Raw genomic sequence first — 25298 nt, forward strand, 5'->3', positions numbered from 1 at the left:
CATTTGAGGTAAACCACTCTTCCACCTCCTCCTTGCTCTTCCAAAGTGTACTACTGCAAGAAGATGAGATTAAGTGGATTTAACTAGCAGGCACTTGAGTTGCAACAAGTTTTTTTACCATCCCCACTTCAACCTGAAGCAGGGGACATGAAGTGGTTTGTGGGAGAGGGGCAAAGAGAGTACTTGGGAGACACTCAGTGGATCTCAATGGTGTGTCTCCAAGTGTTGTTAGAACATCCACCACCTGAGTCTTGATGTTATTGCACTTAGAGATGAAGAAGACTTATCAACTTATCAAGGGTAACACTTGCACTTGTAATAAAATAATTTCTGTTAAACAGCCAAGCTGCCCCATTTCTTAGGCATGTTACAAAGAAGAGTCTGGCAGTGGGTTTTTGTGGGCTCATAGAGTCGGTTCAACCAGGATGTGCAGAAACGCAGCAGTGGAGGTAGTGGAATAGTTTTCCTTTTCAATTTTGTTTACTGAGGTAAAATGTGATAAAAGCTTTCTTCATCTTTTTAACCCAAGGCTTATATTGAGCTTTTAGGGTGCACACTCTAGGAGAAGAGAGGGTTCTTCAACAGATTCAGCTTAGAAAGGCAAGCATTATAGCAGCCTGTCAGTGACATAACATCTTGGCTCTGATTTAGATTGACTGAACTCACTTCCAAGCGTTTGAGAGCTTTAGTCACATTCACTTTGAAGAAAACCCACATGCATGTGTAGCCACGTGTCATCCAAGTGTAGCAACTTGAGAAGCATTATTAAGAGGGGCATAGGAAAATGCATGGATCCAATATAATGCGATAATGACAAGTTCAGCATGGTGCTAGAAAAACTTTACATTATTCAAAGTGGTGGATAATATACATGATAATGCATAATGGTGTTATATGGTAGGATTATTTTATGGCATAAGTGCCTTGTGCTGAGTATGAAGGCAAATTGTGTAATTTTGTCCTCATTTTTGATGTAGCAGAATAGGCCTGGGGGTTACCGCATGAAATGGGGAGAAACAGGAGCACATGAATCACAGTGGCACCCTCTGCAATTTATTTCTCAGTGCTTGTAATTGTGGAGCAAAGCAAGCTCCCCACTACTCTTGAGAGCAGCCTCACCCAGCAGTCCTACTGCCTCCAAGTGCACTAACCCAGCTCATGCCTGAGGTGGGTTAGCTGGGTCCTCACCAGCGCTATCGGCACAAAGTGGAGACCACCACAAACCTGATGCCTGTGGGCCACATGTCACCCGCTCAAGCCATGTGACACCACTGAATTGTGGTGCACAAAGCATTTATAAATTTTAAAAGGCGCCACAGCCAACAACCTGCTGATGATGTTGGTGGGTTTATGAGCTCTGTCAGTGGAAGTCTGTGCTGTGGATCTGAAGGTCTAAAGGCTTCTGAGAGAACATGTTAGGATTAGTGAAGTTCCACATTACATGGAGTTTTCCTTCCTGTTTTCCTCATTTCCCCCTCCATCCATTTTGCTTATTTAAAATTTGCATGCAAATATGTTTGTTGATATAATGCCAAGGTTGCAAAATCAACTTCACAAGCCCCTGTTTGTTTTAGCCAGCACCCCTGCTTCATTCCTAGCATGACGTCCAGCTCCTGGAGAAAACATGGCAGATAGCAGCCTCTTCTCTAAAGCAGTCTTGGTCTGTTCCCAGCACAGTTTGCATCCTACAGAGGAGTCCTGTGACAGCAGAAAAGCCAAGCACCACCCTTCTGTATTTCATGCTTGCCATAGCACCCAGAATGACCAGCATAATTAAGGCTGAATGGATAACCTCAGCCCTGGCAAATCTCAGTTATGACTGTTTATGTTTGCAACTTCTGTTGAATATAGTAGTTATAGTAGTTTCAGAGTTTTATACTGTAATTAACTGTAATACAGGTATAGCCTTACCTTCACTCTTCCTAAGGGGGGGGAAATATAGATAACCCAAAACCAGCCGCTATCTACATAGAAATGTTTCACTTTTAAAATATAGTCAAATAATATTTACAGCATTGTAGCCAAAAGACTAATTTTAACAATATCGTTTACAGGGTGAATTCTCCTCTTCCAGTTGGTGTTCCTAAGCTTAGTTATCACTTTACATCATCTCACAAATATGTTCCCAGACGAGCTGTCCTGTATGTACCTGCGGATGATGAAAAGAAGATACGAAAAATCCCATCACTGAATGTAGATTGTGCAGTGCTGGACTGTGAAGATGGTGTGGCTCTGAACAGAAAGGTAACTAAAAATTATCTGTGTGATACAATCAGCACTAAAGAGAACTTGGGGGAAAACATTACCTTTGCCTTGGGGAAGTGACAACCAGAGAGACAAAGATCTTAATCTCAAGATATACAAAGTAATGTCACAGTGATAGGCTTTGTGAAGGCATTGGGAAAGTCTGGTTACCCAGAACTCAAAGACATTCCATGTGAGTAAGTGAGAAGGGAGTTTTGAAGGAATACAGAACTGGGCATAAGCTCCCATCACAGAAGAGTGGAAGATACTGTCATTATTACAGCATACTTCTTAGGGAAGAGGACGAAAGAGTTTGTAAGAGGAGAAGTGGGAAAGGAAGAGTTAGTTCAGAACCACCAGGTGGCCAGTTTATTGTTGAAATGAAAGCAGCTTCAGATTGCAAGTAAACCAGCATGGGCCTGGGTTTGAGTCTTGGAGTGTTTGGAAATATTTATTTCCTGAGATTTTGGGAAAAAATGCTGTTAGGAATTTTTTTCAAGGAGGGAGAAGATAGATTCTGAGTGTACCAGTGTTTGGAACAAGAATGGAGAGCAGAGTGGGAGATAGATGTAGATGTGTAAAGTACCTATGCCAAGTTTTCATTAAAATTTAATTGTGAAAGAAGAATGATCTAGCATGCATTCAATTGCAAGCAAATTTTTTTAATATATGAAAATAACCATTTTAAAATGTTTCACATCTTAGAATCATAGAATCATTTAGGTTGGAAAAGACCTTTAAGATCATTGAGTCCAGCCTTAAGTGTAACTGCCAAGTCAAACGTCTTAAACAATGTATACAAGAAATTAGTGTAAATATTTCCTAATGAAAGCTATTTCTGAACAGGAATGTAAGTTTGCTGTCACATCATTTTCATATTTGCCAGTTTTCCTAACCGTGTTTCAGTGCTTCAAACTACAGCAAACAGTGTTTAGGATTTGAGTATGAATGTGTTGTCCAGGGAGTTAGGAAAATAGGCATGAAAAGTTTCCTGTGTCATCTCAAAAATGTGGATGAAATTTTATTCTTTTCTTTTTCTTGTGAGTTAATGCTTTCCAGAAGGACTTTCTTGGATAGTACTCTCTTTAACCTTCAGCTCTTTACAGGTATGTTGGAAAGGAAGAAGTTTGCAGAGTTTGTATATGTCTATTCTAGTTCTGAAAAGGGAAAATATCATGTTCCTGTGTACTGCTGAAGATTATTGGAAAACATTTTCCAGTTGCTAAAATTCTGTCTTGTAAGACTAAGATTATATCTACTGTCGCAGTGAATTAGTACTGTTTCATCATATTTGGGAGGCTGCTGCTGTAAAATGACACAAATGTATTAAACTGTAGTTTTTTTAGGTGCAGCTCAATTAGATAAAAAAAATAATTTATAGCGGAAGCATCTATTTGTAATAGAGGATGACAGCAAAACAAAAAGTTATGATCGAGATGACAAAATTGACAGTAATAATTTCCAAAAGGTGGTAAAATTCTAGCTCTGTTGAAGTGAAGTTATGCCACTGAGTATAAGATTTCAAATAAATTAGGGGGAAAATCAGTAATAGAAACTTAAGACAACGGATGAGCCCCTGACTGAGCTAAATACAAAAAGAAAGCAGACTGGAGGTAGAAATGGGGACAGGCTACCAAGGAGCAACACAGAAGTGTGGTCCAGGCATGTATGGGCAGAATGAGGAAGGTCAAAGCTTGGCTGGAATCAAAACTGGTGAGGGATGAGCAGAACAAGAAGAATGGCTATTATAAGTGCATCAGCAGTAAAAATGATAAGGAAAACCAGTAAAAGTGTGGATGCACTGCTCCATGAAGCCTCAGGCTTTACTGTCAGAGTCTGCCTGCTATCAGACCTGCTAGGTTGTCTCCTAGAAGCAAAGCTTGGGGAAAGGAGATAGCAGCCACAGTAGGGGGAGGATGGAGTTAGGGTCTATTTAAATAAGCTGGTCTGTGGGACCAGACAGGACATACTGAAGGCCTCTGAGGGAGCTGACTAGTGTCATCATGAAGCTGCTGTCTGTCATCACTGAAAGGTCAAGGTGGCTGGGAGATGTTCCTGATGCCTGGAGAAAGGCACCTTTGCCAAAAAGGCCGTGAGTGCTGTTGGACAACAAGCCGAATGGGGGCTGCAGTGCGCCCTGGCAGCAAAGGTGGCCAACCACCTCCAGGGCTGAGCTGGCACAGGTGCAGCCAGCAGGTCCAGGGAAGGGGTCCCTCCCCTCCACTTGGTTTTGAAGGTCTCCTTGTGGGGTGCCTGTGCTCAGCTGTGGATACCAGGATAAGAGAGAGGCTGACCAATGGGAAGGAGCCCAGTAAGCACCATCAGGGTGGTCGTGGCACAGGAGGAGAAGCTGAGGAGCTGGGTTTGTTCGTCCTGAAGACAAGATAGCTGAGTTGGATCTTGATGGAGACTTTGCTTCCTGAGGGGAGCTGAATGGAAGGCACAGCCAGATGCTTCTCAGAGGAGCTCAGAAATGGGACAAGAGCAATGGCCACAGGGTGCATGAACGGAGATGCTGACTAGAGACAAGGGAAAAATGAGTTCCTCATGCAGGTGGTCAGAGACTGGAAGAGGTTGTCCAGATTGGTGATGTGTCCTCCCTCTGTGGGGTATTTAAGCCTTGGCTGAATGAAGCTGTGATCAACCTGGTGCAGAGCAGTAGCTAGCAATGCTTTGAGGAGGTGGATGGATGAGGTGGTCTCCTGAGATCTCTTCCAACCTGAATTAGACTGTGTGATTGCATGATGTAGTAGCAAAGCCTAATTCAAAGTGATCAGAAGTTTGAATTTCATTTTTAGATCTGCCACAGATACTCAGGAAGATTTTGAGACTTAGGTTCTATGAATGTGAAGCTGAAATTATTATTGCTCTTGCAATAATTTGTTAATGTTTATGAGGTGTTTGGAGACTTTGTGTGAAAGATATGTCAAGAACATGCACTGAAGCATAGTGCAAAAGAGTAATTTCAAACTGCAGACAAAAAAAAATGCTCGGAAACACAGTAACACTGAGTCTGTCCTTTAATTATTCATTACTCTTAAATAGTACTGATGAATTTGACTATTATTGCTGTGTATTATATTACTTAAAATGCTACTTATGGACCTTCTTCAAACTCCTACAGAAAATGTTGTGTTTGGGGAAAATCAGGACCTGGCTGAAGGTTCACAGTACCTTGGGCCAAACTTGCCTATCTACAGAAGATCTTCACTTGCATCAAGTCCAAGCAACAAGTTTGAACCACATCTTAATGGGTCTATTTTAACAAGGTGCTCTGTGTTTTGTATTAGGACTAAGTTAGATTTGGAGAGACCAATAATCTGGCATGTTGGCAGCTCCTTTTTGTTGCTCATTTAGAAGGAAACAAGTAAGATGAGCTTCCTAACACTGAAACTGATAACATTTGCAAAACTGCATTTGATTGCAATAGCATCTTATGAAGCTGCAGTCATAAAAATTTCTAATTATTTTCTATGAAATATTTGCTTTCAAGGAAGTCTCGAAAGATTTCCTCTCCCGTGCCTTCCCCTCACAATTATGTTTTCTAATGGCACCAGAAGTGGGGAACCCATACTCGTATGCTAATCTGCACTGACCATGATTTCAGGTATCATCTTCTTCTCCTTCTTTTCAATTTTTTGTTGTTGTTGTTGTTGATATTTAGACTAAATCAGTAAAAAAGAAACAACCTTGAAGGAAGAAGTTCACAAGGAGAAAATTTTTAAGGGAATTTTCTGAGGGGAACTAGTGGGAAGAAATGGCTAAAAAGCAAAGTTATAGTATGCTGAGTACTAAACCTGAAAGTAGGGTTACGCTGGTATGAGTAATGGGGCTTTCACAACCTCTTTGGGACTGAACAGAGCTGTAGGAGGTGTTAAAAAATTCAGAATAGGAAAGATAATAGGAAGATATGTTAGTGTTGCTGAAAATTTCTTTTACAAAGTTAGCTTCAGTCCTCCTTACATATCCTACTAGTCATGCTGATCTCAAATCCTGGTTAGGGCTCCACATGTTTTTAGAGGTTCAAATGCATAGTGTCACATGGTGTAGACCATCAGCTGCCTCTCCAGATTTCTGACTTTGTAAGACATTGAGAATTTCTACAACAGAAATTTACGGTTTTGGTTGGGGAATGAACTGAATACTACTAAAGGGAAATTACTTTCTCTGAGCTACTGTTCACAGATAAAGATGTAAAATTTCTTCAGTTTTATTGTACATTTTAAAGAAACTACTCAGAATTACTGGCTTGGTGATATTTTAAAGTGAACAGTTCAAATATAAATTCTAAAACTATAAAATTAGATATAATGCAGATTGCAGTGTTGGTATGTCGCAAATGCATCACACTCTAGCGATTTTTTGTGAAGTGGGACAAAAGTAGCCTATATATATTTCAGGTCTTTACAGGAGAAGTTCTGAATATTCTTTTATTTTAATTGGAAAAAATAAAAATATAAAAAGGATGGCTGCATTGAAATGCCTGTCTGATTTGTATAGGCCAGTAAGCTGAATTGCATGTGATGAAATTGCGAGATCTCTGTGTAGGAGCTGAGCTGTCTCAAGGGCTCTCAGCCAAGCCAACCATCCCTAGTATAGCTTTCTCTGTAGAGCAACATTACTCACTATACTTATATGTCAGGTGAACCTATTAATCAGGTGGAAAAGTTTACTCTTCATGTTGGAGTAAGGAATATTTCCATGCCAGTGCTTTCATTTTCCAAGGGCATAGTGAGCTGAGATTTTCTAGCTAGTTTCCACATGTCATGCAAGGTTACCGCCCTTACAAGAGAGTGTTCTAGAATGGCATTTTTTCTATTTCTGATCCTGTCTTAGCACTTCTATTCTTCAGAGCCTCAGGAGGTGTTAGCTGCCAGGTCAGCCTAGCAAGAGAAAAGTTGGAGTTGCTACTGTAGTGTTTATGTCTCTCCCTGAGTCCTTGACAAGAGTTTGGAGAATTTTGTTCCCTCCAGACCAATGCTATCAGTGGCTGTATCTTCACTGTGGTCCATAGGATGGTTTTGAAGAATTGGGATATACAGCGCCTTACTCTGTAGCTCCCTTCAGTGTGCAATCAGACCAGGAAGGGCACAGTCCCTTCTGCCAAAGATGATCTTTGAAAATTATCTCAGGCAAATTTTGAAAGTGCTAGGATTTGGCCTTTTCTTTGCATGGGGAATGCCAGTGTTATAATTAAGAATCAAAACAAAGCCCCATGTTCCCTCTCCTCATGTGTTTTGCATCAGAGGTATAAAAGCAATCCCTTGGAGTGTACATATGGCTGAGAAATGTCTGTGCAGTCCTCTAACATAAACCATTTGAAAACAGGAAATTTTGCTGTTGTTCCTCTGAAATTAAATAGACCTCATTCATCCAATTAAAGATTATTGATATTCAGGGCTGCACTGTAAAATTATGTAGGACTGATTAGGGTTTAAGCTCCTAAGCCCTATTTGCTGTGAATTGTGATTGTATCAGTTTGTCTCTTTTAGAAAAAAGTTGGTCTCTCCTCCAGCACTTGAACAAGAGAAGTTGGGGAAGAGGAAGCCTCAACTCTCTCCTTTTCCTTCCTGAAGAGAGGAAGCGGTGGCCCCTGATCCTCTCCTGTTCTCCCCACTCCCCTCAGCAGCGACAGGGCATTTGGTTGTGTTAAGAGGATGGATAGAGAAGGACCTATTTTGCTTATCCGCAACATGGCATCTTGAAATCATAGCATAAATGTGTTCCTACTTAATATCTTGGAGCTACTTAAAAGATCATTGCTGTGCTGTATCATGGAGGAAAAAAAATTCTGTTAATTCTTTTGAATCATCTGTTTTGAAAAATAGGATTAGAGTCCGACCACTTTTCCATGTTCCATTATGAATAACACATACGTAAGAGATGACTCTGAGTTCATTACAGTTAAGAGCAGATCATCCACATACATGCTGATTTTATGGAGATTTCTCTCTGTGAGAATGCCTCCTCCATCTCTCTAGTGACCTGATCCTGGGGTCAGAACAAACAGCATGCCAAAGAAAGAGCATCTTTGCCTACCATTTTCCCCCTAATCTGAGACCTTCTGACCTTTTTATTCCTTAGCACTGATGAGAAGAGGCTCTTGCATATAAAACAACACTTCAACTAAATTTGGGGGTGGAGATAAATACATAAAATGGGTCAGCATTGTATACAAAAAGAAAATTCAAGGCTTTCTTTGTTGAAATGCATTTCGTTTTTGATCTTACTGAAGGATTTAACAGTATTAGTGGAAGAAAGCTCCAGTTGGTTTCTATAAATCTCTAGCTACTTCAATTAAAACCAACAGGTTTTCTGTATTATATGATGATAATTTTTTTTTTAATAAACCCATGTTGGTTAGGATTTATCAATGCTGCAGGTATATCTCTAGGCTCATAGTGAGAATGTTAGCTAGTACTTCATAGGCACAGTTGCATGAAACATTGATAACTAGGTTATTTTGCCAGGTCTTTGCTTTATTTATAATAAATTAGTACTGTACCTAATTGTATTGGTCCTACAGGGAGAAGGCTCGCTGATAAAGTGTGTAGAGAATGATTAAATGTACACAGGCGCATAGTAGGGTGACTTGTCTTCAAAAGATGCTCAAAATTAAAATGGGAATGCTGCTTTCCCCAGTGGTTTGCCATTATTAAAAGTCTCAGTAGCATGGGAAATTTCTTCTGTAGGAATTGGGAAGTCCAAAAGTCTCTCTGGTTTATTGTAGGGAAGCTGAACTGTACAGTGAAACTCTGCAAGGCCTTTTTGATCCTTGAAGAGTTCGATGAATATACATTTTTATGAAAGTTGTAAAGTGTTTTCATTTCCTCATTAATCCCACCATGGTCCTGGAAGAACTGCCACTCCTGAGTACTAACTGTGACAATAAAAGTTTTTGTTCCTATTGTTTTACTCTACAAGCCAATCATCTTCCTTACATAAAGATTTGAGGATTCATAAGGAGATCACAATATTCAGCAATTTTCTTCTTAATGAGCTCAGTAATGCCTGTGTCTCTTCGAGCAGAGCCTTTGAATTGCCAGTTATTTCTTTTCCACTGATTCAGATGTATCCAATTAAATTTGACTTGGATGTTATCTGATATAACCATTACTGCTGACAGAATGGTGTCTAGAAACGTAAGGAAGATGTCTTGGCTCAATATTAACTGGGATTTCAGGCAGGAATACATTAATAGACCTGGGAAAATATTTTAAAACATAGTTAATGTTTGTATAGACATGTAATTCACAGTACTTCAGTTCTTCATTTGCAATCTATTGTCCACAGGCACACAGCATACCTGGGTACTGAAGGCTAAATGGAGGAGTGGAATGTGTTGCTACACGTTTCTGGACCAGTTTTCAATATTTCATCTGTTATCCTAGCAGGAAGGACCTGGCTACACAGCCATTGAGCATCAAACACTTAGTTTGAAGGGAGATGTTATGTTGAAAGTATGCTACAGAAAAATCAAGCTAACGTACCTTAGAAACAACATGTGGGATGAAATTTGGGCACTTTTGTTTGCATGCAAAGCCATGTGTTGGGTTGTGTTGTCATGGCTGCAATGGTACCAGGGGTGAGGAAAACATAAAGATATTGCCCAAATCGCAGTCACAGGGATACTCAGCACTCAACACCATTTGCTCCAGGTCTCCCTTGCTTTCTTCATTGGCAATGAGCAGACAGAGGAACACGTGTGTCCAGGTTTCTATTGCAATTAATCTTGAAACCTAGTCTTGAGCCTAAGATTCCATTGTGCTTGTAAACAGTGGTCCACCCTGCTTATTCTTCCTCATTGCAAAGGGCCACACTTCGAAAACAGAGAGACAGATGAAGTGTGAGGAAACCCACAGACCCCATCAACAGGGACATGGATCAGATGACACACAGACAATACAGCCCTTGCTCTCTTTGATAAAATTTTCTAAAAGGTATCTCTATGGTCACAGTCTAGTGGACCTATGGTCTGATTTGGATAAGTTAAGTAGGGAAGGGAAGGTGGAAATGCATGGTACTTTTTGCAGCGTGTTGTTACCATCAAAACTGGACATGTCCCAGGATGGTGTGGAGTGGAAAGAGCCTTAGAGATGCTCAGAAGATTATGAGCAAAATCTGTGGTTTATTTTACCAAACTGTTTAAACATTACCTGTTTACCTGGGGTTTAGTAGTATTATTAGGTAGCAAAACAAGGAAATGTGGTAAGATGCTGGGTAAGAGAAAAGAATTTTTGGTGTTGGGTGGAGAAACAGCATAGCCATAAACATGGAAGTTGCTGATGAGGTTGAGGATGTGTGTGGTCATGGCTAGGCCTGGGAACCTTGTCATGGGTCATCTAAATGCATGATATTTAACATCAGTACCTTTGGGTTCATCTATTATTCTTCTGGAAACCAGATAAAAGGATCCTAGCACTCAGTAGTGGGAAATAAGCCACCAGTACCTACGCATAATTTCCTTGCCCTCTCTGACCAGTTAGCAGGAGTCCACAATACTTACTAAGGATTCTGCAATCCTTATTCAGATAACATTTTGCAATTAATTAAGGATATTTCTGTCTAAATTAGTGATTCAGAATTAAGCCCTTTGGGAGTTTGAGCTTCTTCCTCATATACGCCACCATATATTGAGTTGAAGGCATGTGTACTGTGCTAGTTGCAAAATAAGCATAGAAACATCTAAAACCAGTCTTTTATTTCCATCATGAACTAAACCCATGCCATGACATCCCTTTAATTTAGAGTGGAAGAATTTATCTCTGTTCAACAGAAGACAAAACGCACGGATTACGATTGCCTAAAGCCCTGGTTTTTACATATTCTGTGAATTACTTTCTTGTCCGAATTGTGAAAGACTGTATGTTAAGCTGTGCTTCATACACCAAAAGAATACACTTTCATGGAAAAAGCTGATACCCAAAATCTTTAGCTTACTTATAGTGGAGAGCATCCAGAGCCATGAATTTATTGTGCAATTACATACCAGAATAGAACACAATACGCAACTCTTGCAACTTTTCTAGGCCATGTTGTAAAAGCCATAATAAACAGGGACAAAACATTAGAAATAATATTTGTTTATTTGTTTATTCTCTAAATGTATAAACATGCATAACTCTGCTGGCTACTTAGTATGCAGTAGGCTCCAGGGGCACAAAAGCTCTTAATGCATCCCCAGGTTAAACATGCCATGTCCAGAGTTTGGGCTTCTAAGCAAGGAATTCTTTTGCAAATAAGCAAAAAACTTGCCAAATTTATTTCTTCATTATGGGTGAGCCAAAACATGTAGCTGCATTTGAATGTTGCTCTTTGACAGTGGTTTTTATATCTGTATGGAGCATATGCAGTTGTTAGCACATCTAAATGTACTGACTAGAGTATATTATGTAACTCCAAAATAAAATGCACACGTCTCCAAATCTGGCCTGCTACAGATTTTGGTGTAAATGTCAGCTTCTCTGCTAAGGTTGCCCTTCTTTCCCTTTGACTATAATACCACAATATGATCTGTCTTCTTATTTATCAATAAGGAAAGTGATAAGCTGACTGTGGAGTCTGATCAGCACTTTGCATCTTTTTTGAAAGCATAAATGAAATTTTAGTGTTTTCTGAGTTTGACTAACGATTTCTATCTTTAAGACAGCTTGGTTGCTCTGAGATAGCTGTTTTAACTCCTGCATAACATAGTGCTGCCCACTATGGATCACTGTAATGACTCTTTTGCTATCCATCTCTCACTGCAGTGCATTAGGGCTACCCTCTTCAGAACAACATACTTACCAGTTATTTCAAGATTGGGAGAAAATAATTATAAATATTTTTCTTTATTCTGATCCCTGACCTCCAGAAGACCATAAATCCTTGTGTTGTTCCTCATTTGGGAGCAAATGGTTATAAGGATATGCATGGTTATAAGGATCCTGGCTGTTTGTTTTAGGATGGTTATAAACCATGGCTTGCTCGTTCTTTCCTTCTTACTTGTTACAGTCACTTTCTAGATTGCCTCAAACTAGCTGCTCCTAGGCCAGACTTAAGATAACTTCATCTTCTAAGATTTCTCAATGTAATTGTGCGTTAAAAGGGGATATGTTGAACAAATTGGTATTTTCTTCCAGCTTAGCCAGGTTATTTGGTTACATTTTAAGCTGTGATTCCACACAGACCTAGTCTTCCACTCGTTAACCAATTATTTTTAAATAGGATAATTATAGATCATAATTTAGTATGCATTTTCTTGAGAAAAAGGGCAAATTAATAAATGTAAACATGGATTAATCTATTTAAATACACTGTCCACAAAATCCTTACAATATGTAAACAACATTTGTTATGCCTTGGAGATACCATATGATTGGACTCACGAGACCCTGTTTATCCTACTGAACAGTTTCTTTTATAACTTCAAAGGGAATTTTATATATTTATGGCAATAGCAGGGTGTTAAGTGCATCTAGACAGAAATTATACCTCAGCTATTTAGTTAATGCCAATAGGGATTAAATTAGATTTTATAGCTGTTAGTAGAAGTCTGTTTTGTAACTAACAAGTGGGATTTCTAAATCCTGGAAAGCATAATCCTATTATAAAACTGGCAGCTGAATTAACATTATCTAGGAAGCATGTCTTCACAGATTAACATTTTTTGACATTAACAAAGAAAAACTAATGCTACAGGGATATTAAATGCTTTTTCCAAAAGTAGGGAAAAAAGAAAGTGAATATAGGACAAGATAAATGACGCAAATACCGCAGGAAGGAAAAATGGAGTGAAATATGCATGAGGTGAAATCTGGGAGTGGTCATGTTCTGCCTCAAATACAAAGGAAATACACTGAGTAGGAAAAGATTAGACAATTGATAATTCATACATTATCCACATATTGATTTATATGTGCCTTGTGACTAATTCCCAGTCATCCAAATGAGCATGGGATAGCCACCAAGCCTTCTCCTGTCCTGGGGGGCTGAGATCTCTGCATTCCAGCTATAGGAGCCAAAGACTGGCACCAGTGTAGAAGAAATACTAATCCCTTTACTGAACAGGCCCATAAAGCTGTTCCACAAAGACCCTGATAAAGTTCCTCTTACATACCTTGAAGAACAGTTCTGGGACAGCTGCTGTAGGCAGTGGTACAGGAAATGAGTGGGACACTGAACTTGCTTGGACTGCAATACCTTATTCTAAGCATTGATGGACTGAATAGCTATAAGAGTATATACCATGTCATATTTCAATTAAAACATCTTTGTCCGCATACCAGTTGCAGAATAAACCTTTTGTTACTTGAAATTGTAAAGTATGCATCTCCTGTATATTATTTTAAAACCTCTGTGTTTAGAATCCGAGGCTTTACTTATTCACAGTTGCAGCATTGAAATAATGAAATAAGTATTTTATTGTCTGGAGGGTTAAGAGGAATCCACTTAATAAACTTACCAGTCACAAAAACATGATGAACAATTTCTTTTAGATTTTACAACACTGTATTCAGTGTTGTTGACCCAGTACAGATTTTATGGTAACTGTCTTTTGGCTGCCATCTTGTCTCACAGATTTCTTCCTTTTAATCAAATAGAGAATTTCATTAATTACAAATGGGAGCTAAACTAAAACAATTTGTTTTAACTTTGCATTCCAACCTCCCAATTTCTTGATTCAAGTAAAGCAGAACTTTCATACTGTCATACTGGGGTCATACTGGGGTTTTGTTGTCAGATTTAGCTGTGGCTTTGCAAACCTACTATGTGACTTCACAGGTTGATTCTTGGCTTGGTGCTTTTGAAATGCTGCATTTTTCCTCCTTGTGGGTTACTACTTCAACCATTATTACTCAGTGGCTTTCATTTTTACTAAGCATGTTTTCTGCCAGAGCACGCATGTGTAGCAGTCATTACTCTGGTTAAATCTGTTACCATAGATGTGGCTGCAGCTGCCTCAATGGCTTTCTTAAATCATGGCTGCATAGCATAGACCTTACCTTGCAAAGCATATAACAACATCTAAGCTGTGGAAAGAGTGTGAAATCTCTAAATTGCCAAACTATCCTCCTCTGAAGTCAGTGCCATGAGGAAGGACCTTGGCACCATTATGTCAGTGGGAAAACTCATCCTGTGCCTGCTACGACTGGCTGCTGCTTGACTGTGAAAAATGTTATTGAATGTGGAGGGAGGGATGAAGGATGCTTGGCTCTGGCACTGAGCACTCTTGCATCTAAGTACATGTTTTTCTGCAGTAGATGCTTTGTAGAAGCTCATTCAGGGCCAGCATGTGGCAAACAACAGCAGCACCACTTGACCATTGCCAGCCAGGGCACCTGATCTCAGAATTTGGCTTCATGTTGACAAATTTGCTTATAGTCCATGAGGTACAGTGGAAGTGCTGAGAAGAAAAAGCAATGCCCAGAAATGTGAAGGTGGGTTGTGGGTTTCAGTGCTTGAAGGTTGTTACAAGTAGCCCTGCACACACATGCTCAATTTTGTAGCTGGAGGTGATTCACACACTGAGCAACCTCTGAGTAGTGCTTGATGTGAATTGACAGAAACTAGCAGAAAGAGCAACTGGCTCCCAGTTTGTGACAGCTATCCTGATTCCTGACCAGCAGATGCCACCTCTTCCTACATCCACCTCTTCATAGAGGTGTGGTGCTACATAGCAAAGCATTGTATGGGTCATGCCTCCATGGTGGTGACATTTCCTGCAGGAAGAGGGGGAACTCTTTGCCATAAGCACAGCAAGCAGGTTAAAGAGCTCTCAGGGACCTTCCCTTTTTTTTTGCCATGGAAGCTCTGAGCTTTGTCTGTGCTGCTACTACTGGTGAACAGACCCACAAGTCTCACTTTTCCAAGCCACAGTCTTGGCAAGCAGCCTCCTGCTGTTCTGACTGGGGTCAAAAAATAGTACATTTTGTGCATATTTAGCAGGTAGTGGCAGGAAGTCCAGATAGTGGCAGAGGGGACCTTGCTTGTTGTGGCATGCAGCAGCTGAAGCTGGAGGTAAGGGAGCTCTTCTACAGTGTGGTTCAGGAGTTGGTAAGTGAAAGACAGGGTGTGAGGAAATGCTAATGAAGCAAAAATAAGGCACTGCTGAGGAACAGTGGAACAAAGCAGCAGCTTCTCAGCTCAATGAAATCTTGCCTGGGGTTTCACATGGGGCTGCCTTAGGCCCTTTTTTTACTCTCACTGTTCAAGAAAAGAGAACTTGTGCTACCTTTTAAATGGGCAAATTACGCACAGGAAGTTCCCAACTTGTCAGCCAGACAAGTGTCTTTCTTACATCCAGAACTTCACAAGTGCTTAGTAAAGTTGGTATGTGTAGTAAATCTGTCATGGCTATCAAGCCCAATTTCTTGAGTGAAACAGAGCATTTATAGAATTGTGTCCTTTTTTGTTTTACTGACAAATTTATCTGGCAGGGGAAACTAGAATCTCCATTTGGGATAATTTGTCACATTAGCACATTTCCTTTGAAGCTGCTTTGTGCAGCAGCATCAAAAGTTTTCTCACATCTTGACCACTGTCCACAGTTTCTTAACACCTCTCTTGAAGTCCCAAAGCTGGAGATTGTATTCCAGGTGCAGCATTACCAGTGCTGAGTAAAAGGGGATAATAACCTCCTTAGTCTTCTGAATATGCAGTTTGTTTTGTTTGCAATGAGACCACATTGTTCCCTTGCTGTCCCTCATTCAGACATCCACATAAGTCCCAGGCCCCTTTTAGCAGGTTCGTCCTGTAGCCTGTCACCTCTGGCCAGGCAGACGTAGGATTATCCTGCTGTACAATTTCTTGCTTCTCCTTGCTGAACTTTCTGGGGCTCCTGTTGGCCCAGTTCTCATGGTGCCTCTGGACTGAATCACAGACTCACAAATTATGCTGAGCTGGAAGGGATCCACAAGGATCATCAAGTCCAACCCTTAGCCCTGCACAGGACCATCTTCAAGAGTCACATTATGTGCCTGAGAGTATCATCCAAACATTTCTTGAACTCTGTCAGGCTTGGTGCTGTGACCACTGCCCTGGAGAGCCTGTTTCAGTGCCCAACCACCCTCTGGGTGAAAAACCTGTTTCTAATATCCAACCCAAACCTCCCCTGACACAACTTCAGGCTGTTCGCTTGGGTCCCATCACTGATCACCACAGAGAAGAGATCAGTGTTTGACCTTCCTTTTCCCCTCATGAGGAAGTTGTAACTGCAATGAGGTTTCCCCTCAGTTGAACAGACCAAGTGCCCTCAGCAGCTCCTCATACGGCTTCTCCTCAAGGCCCTTCACCATCTTTGTTGCCCTCCTTTGTACACTCTCTAACAGCTTAATGTCTTCCTTATATTGCAGTGCCCAAAACTGCACACAATATTCAAGGTGAGGCCGCACCAGGGCAGAGCAGAGCAGGACAATCCCCTCCCTCGACCGGCTGGTGATGCTTTGCCTGATGCCCCCCAGGACACGGTTGGCCCTCCTGGCTGCCAGGGCACTGCTGACTCATATTCAACTTGCCATCAACAAGGACCCCCAGGTCCCTTTCCGTGTCACTGCTTTCCAGCACCTCATTCCTCAGTCTATATGTACATCCAGGGTTGCCCCATCCCAGGTGCAGAATCCTGCACTTTCCCTTGTTGAACTTCATATGGTTGGTGACTATCCAGTCCTCTAATTTGTTCAGGTTTCCCTGCAGGACCTCCCTGCCTACGAGGGGGTCAACAGCTCCTCCCAGTTTTGTGTCATCTGCAAAATTGCTTAGCATCCCTTCCAGTCCTGCATCCAAGTCTTTGATGAAGATGTTGAAGAGCACAGGGCCTAAGATGGAGCTCTGTGGAAATCCACTAGTGAGAGCTCACCAGTCTGATGTCACCCATTCACTATTACCCTCTGTGCTCAACCCATGACCAATTGCTCACCCACCACATGATGTGTTTATCCAGCTGTGGGCTGGACATTTTGTCCAGATGGATCCTGTGAGAGACAGTATCAAAAGCTTTACTGAAATCCAAAAAGATTACATCAACTGGCTTCCTTTGATCAGCTAGGTGGGTTACCTTGTCATAAAAGGAAATCAGGTTAGATAAGCAGGATTTTCCTTTCCTGAAGCTGTGCTGGCTGTGACCAATGACAGTGCTGTCTTTCAGGTGTTTTTCAATACCTCCCAGAATAATCTTTTCCATAACTTCACCAGGCATTGAAGTGAGACTGACAGGCCTGTAGTTTCCAGGGTCCTCCTTCTTGCCCTTCTTGAAAATCAGGACAACATTCGCCAGCTTCCAGTCAACTGGGACCTCTCTGGATTCCCAAGACTGCTCAAAAATCATCAAGAGGGGTTTTGCAATGACATCAGCACCTCTTTGAGGATTCGGGGGTGAATCCCATCAGGCCCCAAAGATTTGTAGGGATCCAGTTGAAACAGCAGATCCCACACAGTTTCAGGGTTGACTGGGAGTTGATCATTCTCGCAGTCGTGGTCCTCCAGCTGAGGGCACTGAGATCCCCTCGGTCCTTCATCCATGTTGAAGACAGGCAAGGAAAGTGTTAAACACCTCTGCCTTGTCTCTGTTCCTGTTTGTGAGTTGACCATCCTCATACTGTAATGCACCTATACTGCCTATTGCCATTAATATACTTGAAGAAACTCCTTTTATTGTCCCCCACATTTCTGGCAGCTTCAACTGAATTGAATCTGGCAGCTGCATGAATTTTCTCCCTACAATGGCAAGCAGCATCTCTGACTTTTGTCACTTGATCTTGCTTCCCTTGGGCATACAAGTTCCTTTTTTTGCCTTATTTCCAAGAGAAGATCCCTGTTCAGTCAAGCTGGCCTTCTGCCTCACCTGCTTGACTTCTGACATTTGGGAAATGCCTGTTCCTATGCCCTTAGGAGGTGATGTTTGAAGAGTGACCAGCACTGATGGACTCCACAAATTATAAAAACATTTCCTTGTGAGCCTTACTTACTAATTCCCTCATCAGCCTGAAGTCTTCTCTCCTCATGTCCAGAGTTGAGGTTTTGCTGGTACTTTTCCTCCTGTCAACAGAGATTTTAGACTTGATTTCTTTGTGGTCACTGTGCCCAAGACAGCCACCAATCTCCGCTTCATTCATGAGATCCACCCTGTTGACAAGCAGGAGATCAGGGAGTGCATCTTTTCAAGTCAGCTTTCTTAGTCCCTCTAGTTTGGTGTCATTGGAAAATTTGCTGAGGATTCATTCTCTGTCATCACTTAGGTTCATGTGGAAGATGCTGGATAAAACTGGCTCCAGTATCAGAACCTGGGGTTCTCCACTTGCTACCAGCTGCCAACCAGGCAATTCTTCAAACTCAGCTGTCCAGCCAGTTTTCAACCCATCATTTTGAACCCAGTATTGTCAACCCAATACTTCTAGCCCATATCTTCTCAACTTCCAGGTAGAAATGCTGTGCCCTCTAAAGTCAGGGTGTATTACATCTACTGCTCTCTGTCATGTAACCAGTCATTTTGTCATAAAAGACCACCAGATTGGTCAAGCAGAGATGTCCTCCTCCTCCCTCCAAACCCACATGAACTTACCCATTTTCTTCCCTCATTTGGTTGCCTGTCGTTATCATGAGATCATGAGTGCAACTTGTTCTATCCTCTTTTCTTTTTTACCCCTCTAGAATCAATAGATACAATGAGCAAGAGACTTTGTTCTTACTTTGCCATACAGCTTCACAGTGTCAGGTACTTTGAAGCGTCTTTGGCACTGGAGCATGTTATAGTTGCCTTGAATTGACTTTAGACACCTTCATCCAAGAATGCAATTCCCAGCCATACTGCTAAAACCTACATGTGCTCTTAAGGGCATGAAATTCTGCTTTTGGGCATATTTAGAAATGTTTCTGTCCTCTTCTGTCAGCTTGTCTCTCTCATGCTAAGGATATCAGAAAGGCCCTTGAGCAATCAAAATTTGCCTAGCAGACTCTGACAAGAGACACAGGCAAAGCATAGAAGCTATAGCCTTTTTATTTTAAAATGGCTAGGATAGGAAAGAGGAAATAACAGTCAAGTCCACGGTTGCATGGGTAACAGGTTCACTAAAAGCCGATGGATCAGGGTCAGAGGGGAAGCCAGAACAGGGGAATGTCATGGTGGTGAATGATCAAGGAGAGACTGTGGACAAATATTTCTTAAACAACTGAAAGAAGATTCTCAAATTCTTCCTGACTCTCATGGAGAACTTTAACTATGCCAGAATTTACTGAGAGAACAGTGTGATGGGTTGCAAAGCAATCCAGATTTCTAGAGTTCAGGGAAGACAATTTTTTGATGCAAGTGCTGAGCAATTGACCAGGGGAGATGCTTTGCTGGAATTCTGAATGAAAATGAGCTGTCAGTCAATAACAGTCTTGACTGCAGGAGCTGTCAGATGCTGGATTTTATGATCCTGAAGGCAGCAAGGAAGGCAAGGACACAAGACTTCAGCTGGTAGGCAGAACTGATCCCATGTTAGGCCTTTGCCCTGAAGGCAAAGGAGCTCATAAGGGCTAGTCAGACTTCAGTGACAGCCTGCACAAAATGCAAAAAAAATCATCTGAAGGGTAGTAGAACAGGCAGCCAGGGCAGGAGGCCAGCTTGCTGAACAGGGAACTCTTGATTTAACTCAAACATGAGAAAGAAATATACAGGAAATGGACACAGGAATAGCTCCCGAGGAGGAATAGAGAAATATTACCTGAGTCTGTAAGCACAGAATGAGGAAGGTCAAAGACTGGCTGGGATCAATGGCCACAGAGTACATGAAGGGAGATGCTGACTGGAGACAAAGGGAAAAAAGTTTTCTCCAGGCAGGTCGTCAGATACTGGAAGAGGTTGTCCAGAGCACTAATATATCCTCCCTCCATGGGGGTATCCAAGCCTTGGCTGAGTGAGGCGAGGGGTAGTTAACCCTGCTTTGAGGAGGCAGATGGATGAGGTGGTCTCCTGAGGTCCCTTCCAACCTGAATTAGACTGTGTGATTGCATGATTTTCCTAGTGTTTAGAAAACTTGTCAAGGAAGCCAGGAATGCGGGTCTGTTTGTCCTTATCTGGAGTGACGACAGCATCCTGCTTGCTAAATAAAACTGATGTCCATCTGTATACATGCACCCCTGTGGTAGAGACATCTTCCACTTTGCTTGAAGTAGATATTAACTGGGCAGAGACCAAAGCTGGGCCTGCAACTGACTTTCTAGTTCAGTGATTAGGACATGAACCTAAGATAAGGAAGACCTGGATTTATATCTGTGCTCCAGGGACAGCTTATACATTTGGCTATGGCTTTTTTTTCAAGCATCACAGTGCATGTGTCCCTGTGTGGTTCTAGTCCTAGTTTACTAACCTAATCAAGAAATCAGATCCTGGACAGACATGAAACTGGTACCATCACTAGGAAAATTTTCATTTAGGCTTTTTCTTAACAGACTGCCAGCTCCTGTTTAAAGACTTTGAAAAAATTCATGTAGTTTTTACTGCTTTTCTAGTTGTATCTGGGAAATTGTATATTTTATTTTTAACTGCTGACAGCTAATTTTTCCCTCTTCTATTCTCTTCCCTCACCTGTTGCAGTCTGATAAAGAATTCAAGACAATTCCTCCTTTTGTTGGAAGTGCTTGGATAAAATCTGCAAGGGTCAGGAAAAGAAAAAACTATGTGCTAAAGGCTGCTGAATCCAGCATCCCATTAGTACAGTTCCACCATCAGTGAGGCTGAGCAAGTGTTCCCAATATGTATGCATACACATATTCTGATATATGTGTGTCTATAAGCCAAGATTTCTCAAAGTCAGAGATTAATGGCAAGAAACTTGCTGTTGCCTTTTTTTCAATAGAAATCAGATATTAAACTGTTTTTGCAAATCCTGTTTATCTATAGATGTAGCTATGAAATGAACAGCTGTAAGTGTGGTATGCTTGAGCATCCTAAAGAATTAGGAAGGAGACTTCACAGAACTGATGCATGTTTTATTTGCAATCAAAAATTCAAAGCACTGTATCACTTAGCTGTGCTGACCCACATGTGAGGGTGTGTACGTGCAGCATGTTTTAGTGATCCATTTGTAGAAGGTGATGGAGGAGGAGGAGCAGCTCAACTGGGTTAAGCACAGTAGATGGTATAGATAGGAGTTTCTGGCTACCCTGCTGCTCTTGCAGTTGATTAGCTGTTTTCAGTAATTATGCATTTCCATCAGGGGTGCAATGGTTATCACCTCTGGTAATGAGATTACTCCCATTTCATACAAGTGTAATGTTCTGCCGGTTCCCTTTTGACACTTTACACATTTCCTTGACTCGTGCTTTCAACGCTTGCCAAGGTTGCACACCATATTCTCTCCTATGGACTCACCGAACCATGCAAATGTGTTCCCCAGCATTTGTCAGTCTCGTGGTAGCAACCTATAGGCCTGCCAAGGTAGCCTCACAGCACGTACAGTAAAGAGCTTGCTTTGAACTAGTTAAATTTTTTTGTTGTTGCCTTTTTTCCAAGTGGCTGCACTGAGCTGTCAGAGAGTGGGAATTACATGTTTTTCACTTATGTGAAAGCATCTCTGTAACCCATGACATAGCATCCAAAAATATGGGTTTGTACCCCATTCACCACAGTAGGAAAGGCACTAACCTTTCATCACAATATTGAAAAACTTGCAGACTTTGCTGGGATTCCCTGAATGCAGAGCATCCCTCAAAGCACTTGTGAAAATCATTATTGCCAATTATAGGACAAACCAGAGAAGTAGATGCTGGTGTTACATCTGATTTACACAAATTGTCTGGTAGAAATTTCCCTGGAAGTTTTTCGAATAGTAAAAAAGAGAGATAGCCCAGCAAAGGACAAGTAAGTCATTGAAGAAGGTACAAAATCGTAACACATGCTTCTGGAGCTTAACAAAGAGGAAAGAGTATGCAGTGAAATTTTATACTGCACGGAGCTGCAGATTCCAGGCATTCCTTTTGATGGAGCCTCTGAAGGAAGTATAGAGGCTGTGTATCCCTTTTGAGGCAGCTTTACAGGTCACAGATCTGGCCTAAACAAAAGTATTTTTTTCTAAACTACTGCTTTCATTTTCCTCCTCCTCATGTCAGGACTCCAGCAGAGTTTTGTAAGCAATCCGAGGGCTATCCTGGCAGCATCTACCTCCCTGCCTCTGGGGACTGATTCCAGGTCATAGATCAGAAGGAGGGTATACTTCACAGAGTGACTTGGTGTGAGCACACCTCCTTTCATAGTTATTTTTTTTCTTCCAGAGTGTGGCATGAAAAGGGCAACACTGTAGGCCACCAATCAACCACCTCCTTAAAATAAACCCCATCATCACACTAACTTTCATGTAGACATCCCAGGGAGTAAGCTGCATGGTGGAAGAAGGGCATCTGGTTTTCGCCCTGTTCTGGAAATCAAGTGAGTTCATAAATGTGGTTTTTGCCAAGAAATAGAGATGCAAGTGCTTGAGCGGCAGCCTTGGAGCTTGGAGACATCCTTGACTCTCCATGTGGTTCCAGAAGCCATGTGTCAAGTTCCTTTAATGCTTTTTCCCATTAAAATTGATCCAAGATTCCAAAAGATAAGCTATGAAATTCCCCCTATGTGTGAAGCTGCCGGATTTTTTAAAGAGTCCTGTCAAGAGACCAGAAAACAATGCTACATCTGTGGAAAGACTCTCCTTATCACTTCAGAGAAAGGTCTTCATCCTGAAGGTGCTGCTTAAACCAAGTTCTTCCAAGCAATGGCATTTAGGGGAAAAGAGATTAAAGGTGCCTCTCTTAAGAACGGGAGGATCTGAGACTCCACGCTAAGAGGAGGCACAAAGGAGCTGTCAGATGAAACCTGCCACTCAAGGAAATGGTCTCCTCCCTTCCTGTTTTTCCATATATCCTTTCTTGCCCATGGCCCTTGTTTTAATGTGCTAAAATGAGACAGGGTGGTGTTCAATATAGTTGTTTTCTTTGGGCTTTAGAGAGTCAGGCTTTTGGAGGCCAGGCACAAACTGTGAAGTTAAATTGATAAGATCTACATTTTAACAAAATATGACATAATTCACCCTTGGAAAGTCAGAGGCCTTATTTCTGAGAAACTGCTACTTAAGAGAAGATTTGACTCTACTCTTTAGTTCAATCTAATCTACAGTCTAATTGTATGCTCATTTCTCCTCTAGTTTTGAATAACAGTAATATAAAAAATTAATATAAAATTCAGGATATTTTTCAGCATTGCATGAGATCACTAAGATTGGGTCATGTACGTGTTGTGAAGGGAACACCAGAGTTTTCATTGAAAGGGTTTGATAAGGGACTTGTTGTTTTGAGGAAAACACACTTGGATAATCTGTTGAACTTGTTACTTCATGTAAAGCAGTAGCTGCAATAATAAGAAAAAAAATCACATCTAATTTCCTGGAAAAGTGGGAAGTGGAGAGAATATATTTCAATAGCAGTCATACTATTAACTCTTTGAGATTCCAGTGTATTTCAGTGATCTCTAAACACAGCTGTACAGTAGAAGTGCCAGTGCTGGCACAAGCTGCATCTGAGAAAGTTCCCTGTTGTGCCAAGACTGTGACATTGCGTTCTGCTGGAGATCTCTTTGGCTTCGTTTCATGCATACCTAGCAGATTTAGCAGATTGTGAAAATGAATGTTTTCCATTCTCATGGCTGATTTTTGCATGCATCTGTTCACTCATCTAAACCTTAGTTACATGCTGCTATGAGAATGAAAGGCTATAATTTTTTCCTTGGAAATTGGGATTGTTTCATGCACCACAATTTCTGCTTAAGGGTCCTGCACAGAAATTGTGAAGCACGTCTCACTAATGTCGTAGAAAAAATTGTAGCTACAGGGATGCATTTTTCTCTCCTTCTGCATGCATATCTGGGCTTCATGTAGTAGGAATTATGTGGATAAATCAAGAGAAAAGTACTCCCCCTAGAATGGAAAATACCTGTTGGCAGGTACCAAAAGATAAATATTTAAACATGGCATTTGCATATAACATTAATAAACCCACGCTGATTGTGTCACAAATTCTATATTGTAATTCATAGTGCTTACTTCATATACCAGGTTGCAAGTTATTGTGAGTGCACAGAATTTGCCAAATTGTTTGAATATTGTAGCTGTGCTATATTACAGGGCATACACAGGCATTTATATGCTGAATATTCCTCTTTTTATTTTTTTTTTTAAAAAACATAACCTAGTAATTAGCTTGATACAATGAGCTTGAATAGGGTTATGAAAGAAAACTGATATATGTGACACTTCAGAATTAACAATGTTTATACTCTCACTTCTTAAAAATTACATTTCTGCTATGTTAGATTTTTATGGTGTAATTTTACTGTGTTAACCATTCTAAATACCCTTTAATATTATTTTTTTCCACGAAGGAGGGGTTTAAATGGCTTAACCACATTCTCATAAGAGATCTTGGCAAAGACAAAGGCTGAGATTCAGGTAGCTCTCAGCTCACCCAACCCTAGCAACGTTTCTAGTAAGTAGCACAAGTCTGGGGTTTTTCTTCAAAACTATTTGTGCTCTGCAGATTTGCATTCCTTTTGTTGCAGAGATGTACTTTTCTGAGCCTTATATCCCTGTGCCACCAAAACTAACACACACCATCTAAAAGGTAAAGACAAGGATACAAAGGCAAAAAAGCCATCAGTAGAAGCGTTGTGCTCCACAGTACTCTTAAAACACTTGCTTCTTGTGCATCCAAATCACCCATTAAACCTTTATATCACTCTTCAGAGACTGTCATTTCTTTTTCCACAGCATAAAGTTTACTGGTTCTTCACTTTTCTAAGGCACCCTCTTTGCTGAGTAGTCACACAAAAGGAACAGAGCTAAAAAGTGAGTCACATTAGTCATGCTGCGTAAGGTCCGGTGAAGTGGATTTCCAATTATTGCTAATTTATTCAAGGGTAAATTGTTGCACTGCAAGGGGGCTAGCAGTAGGGGTGGGTGCAGAGCCACGCTGGCCCAGCGGGTGCCTGGCAGGGCACATAGTGCGGAGGCTGTCATGGTTGCTGCATCTCCCAGGGCCTGGCTTCAAAATGCAAGCACACGCGTGCA

At 41.1% G+C, this 25298-nt stretch overlaps 1 protein-coding gene across 3 annotated transcripts in view; it reads left to right on the forward strand.

Annotated features, from left to right (window-relative positions):
• Positions 1 to 25298, forward strand: part of CLYBL (citrate lyase beta like) — a 151061-nt gene that overhangs the window by 68569 nt on the left and 57194 nt on the right. For all 3 annotated transcript variants that reach the window (XM_027674677.1, XM_027674679.1, XM_027674678.1), the window contains one exon: positions 2055 to 2244. In XM_027674677.1, the coding sequence (XP_027530478.1) occupies positions 2055 to 2244 (190 nt within the window). The remainder of the gene's footprint in view (positions 1 to 2054; positions 2245 to 25298) is intronic.

The sequence above is a fragment of the Neopelma chrysocephalum genome, unplaced genomic scaffold (genome assembly GCF_003984885.1).
Source record: "Neopelma chrysocephalum unplaced genomic scaffold, ASM398488v2 Primary Assembly neopelma1_25, whole genome shotgun sequence".
Lineage (NCBI taxonomy): Eukaryota > Metazoa > Chordata > Aves > Passeriformes > Pipridae > Neopelma > Neopelma chrysocephalum.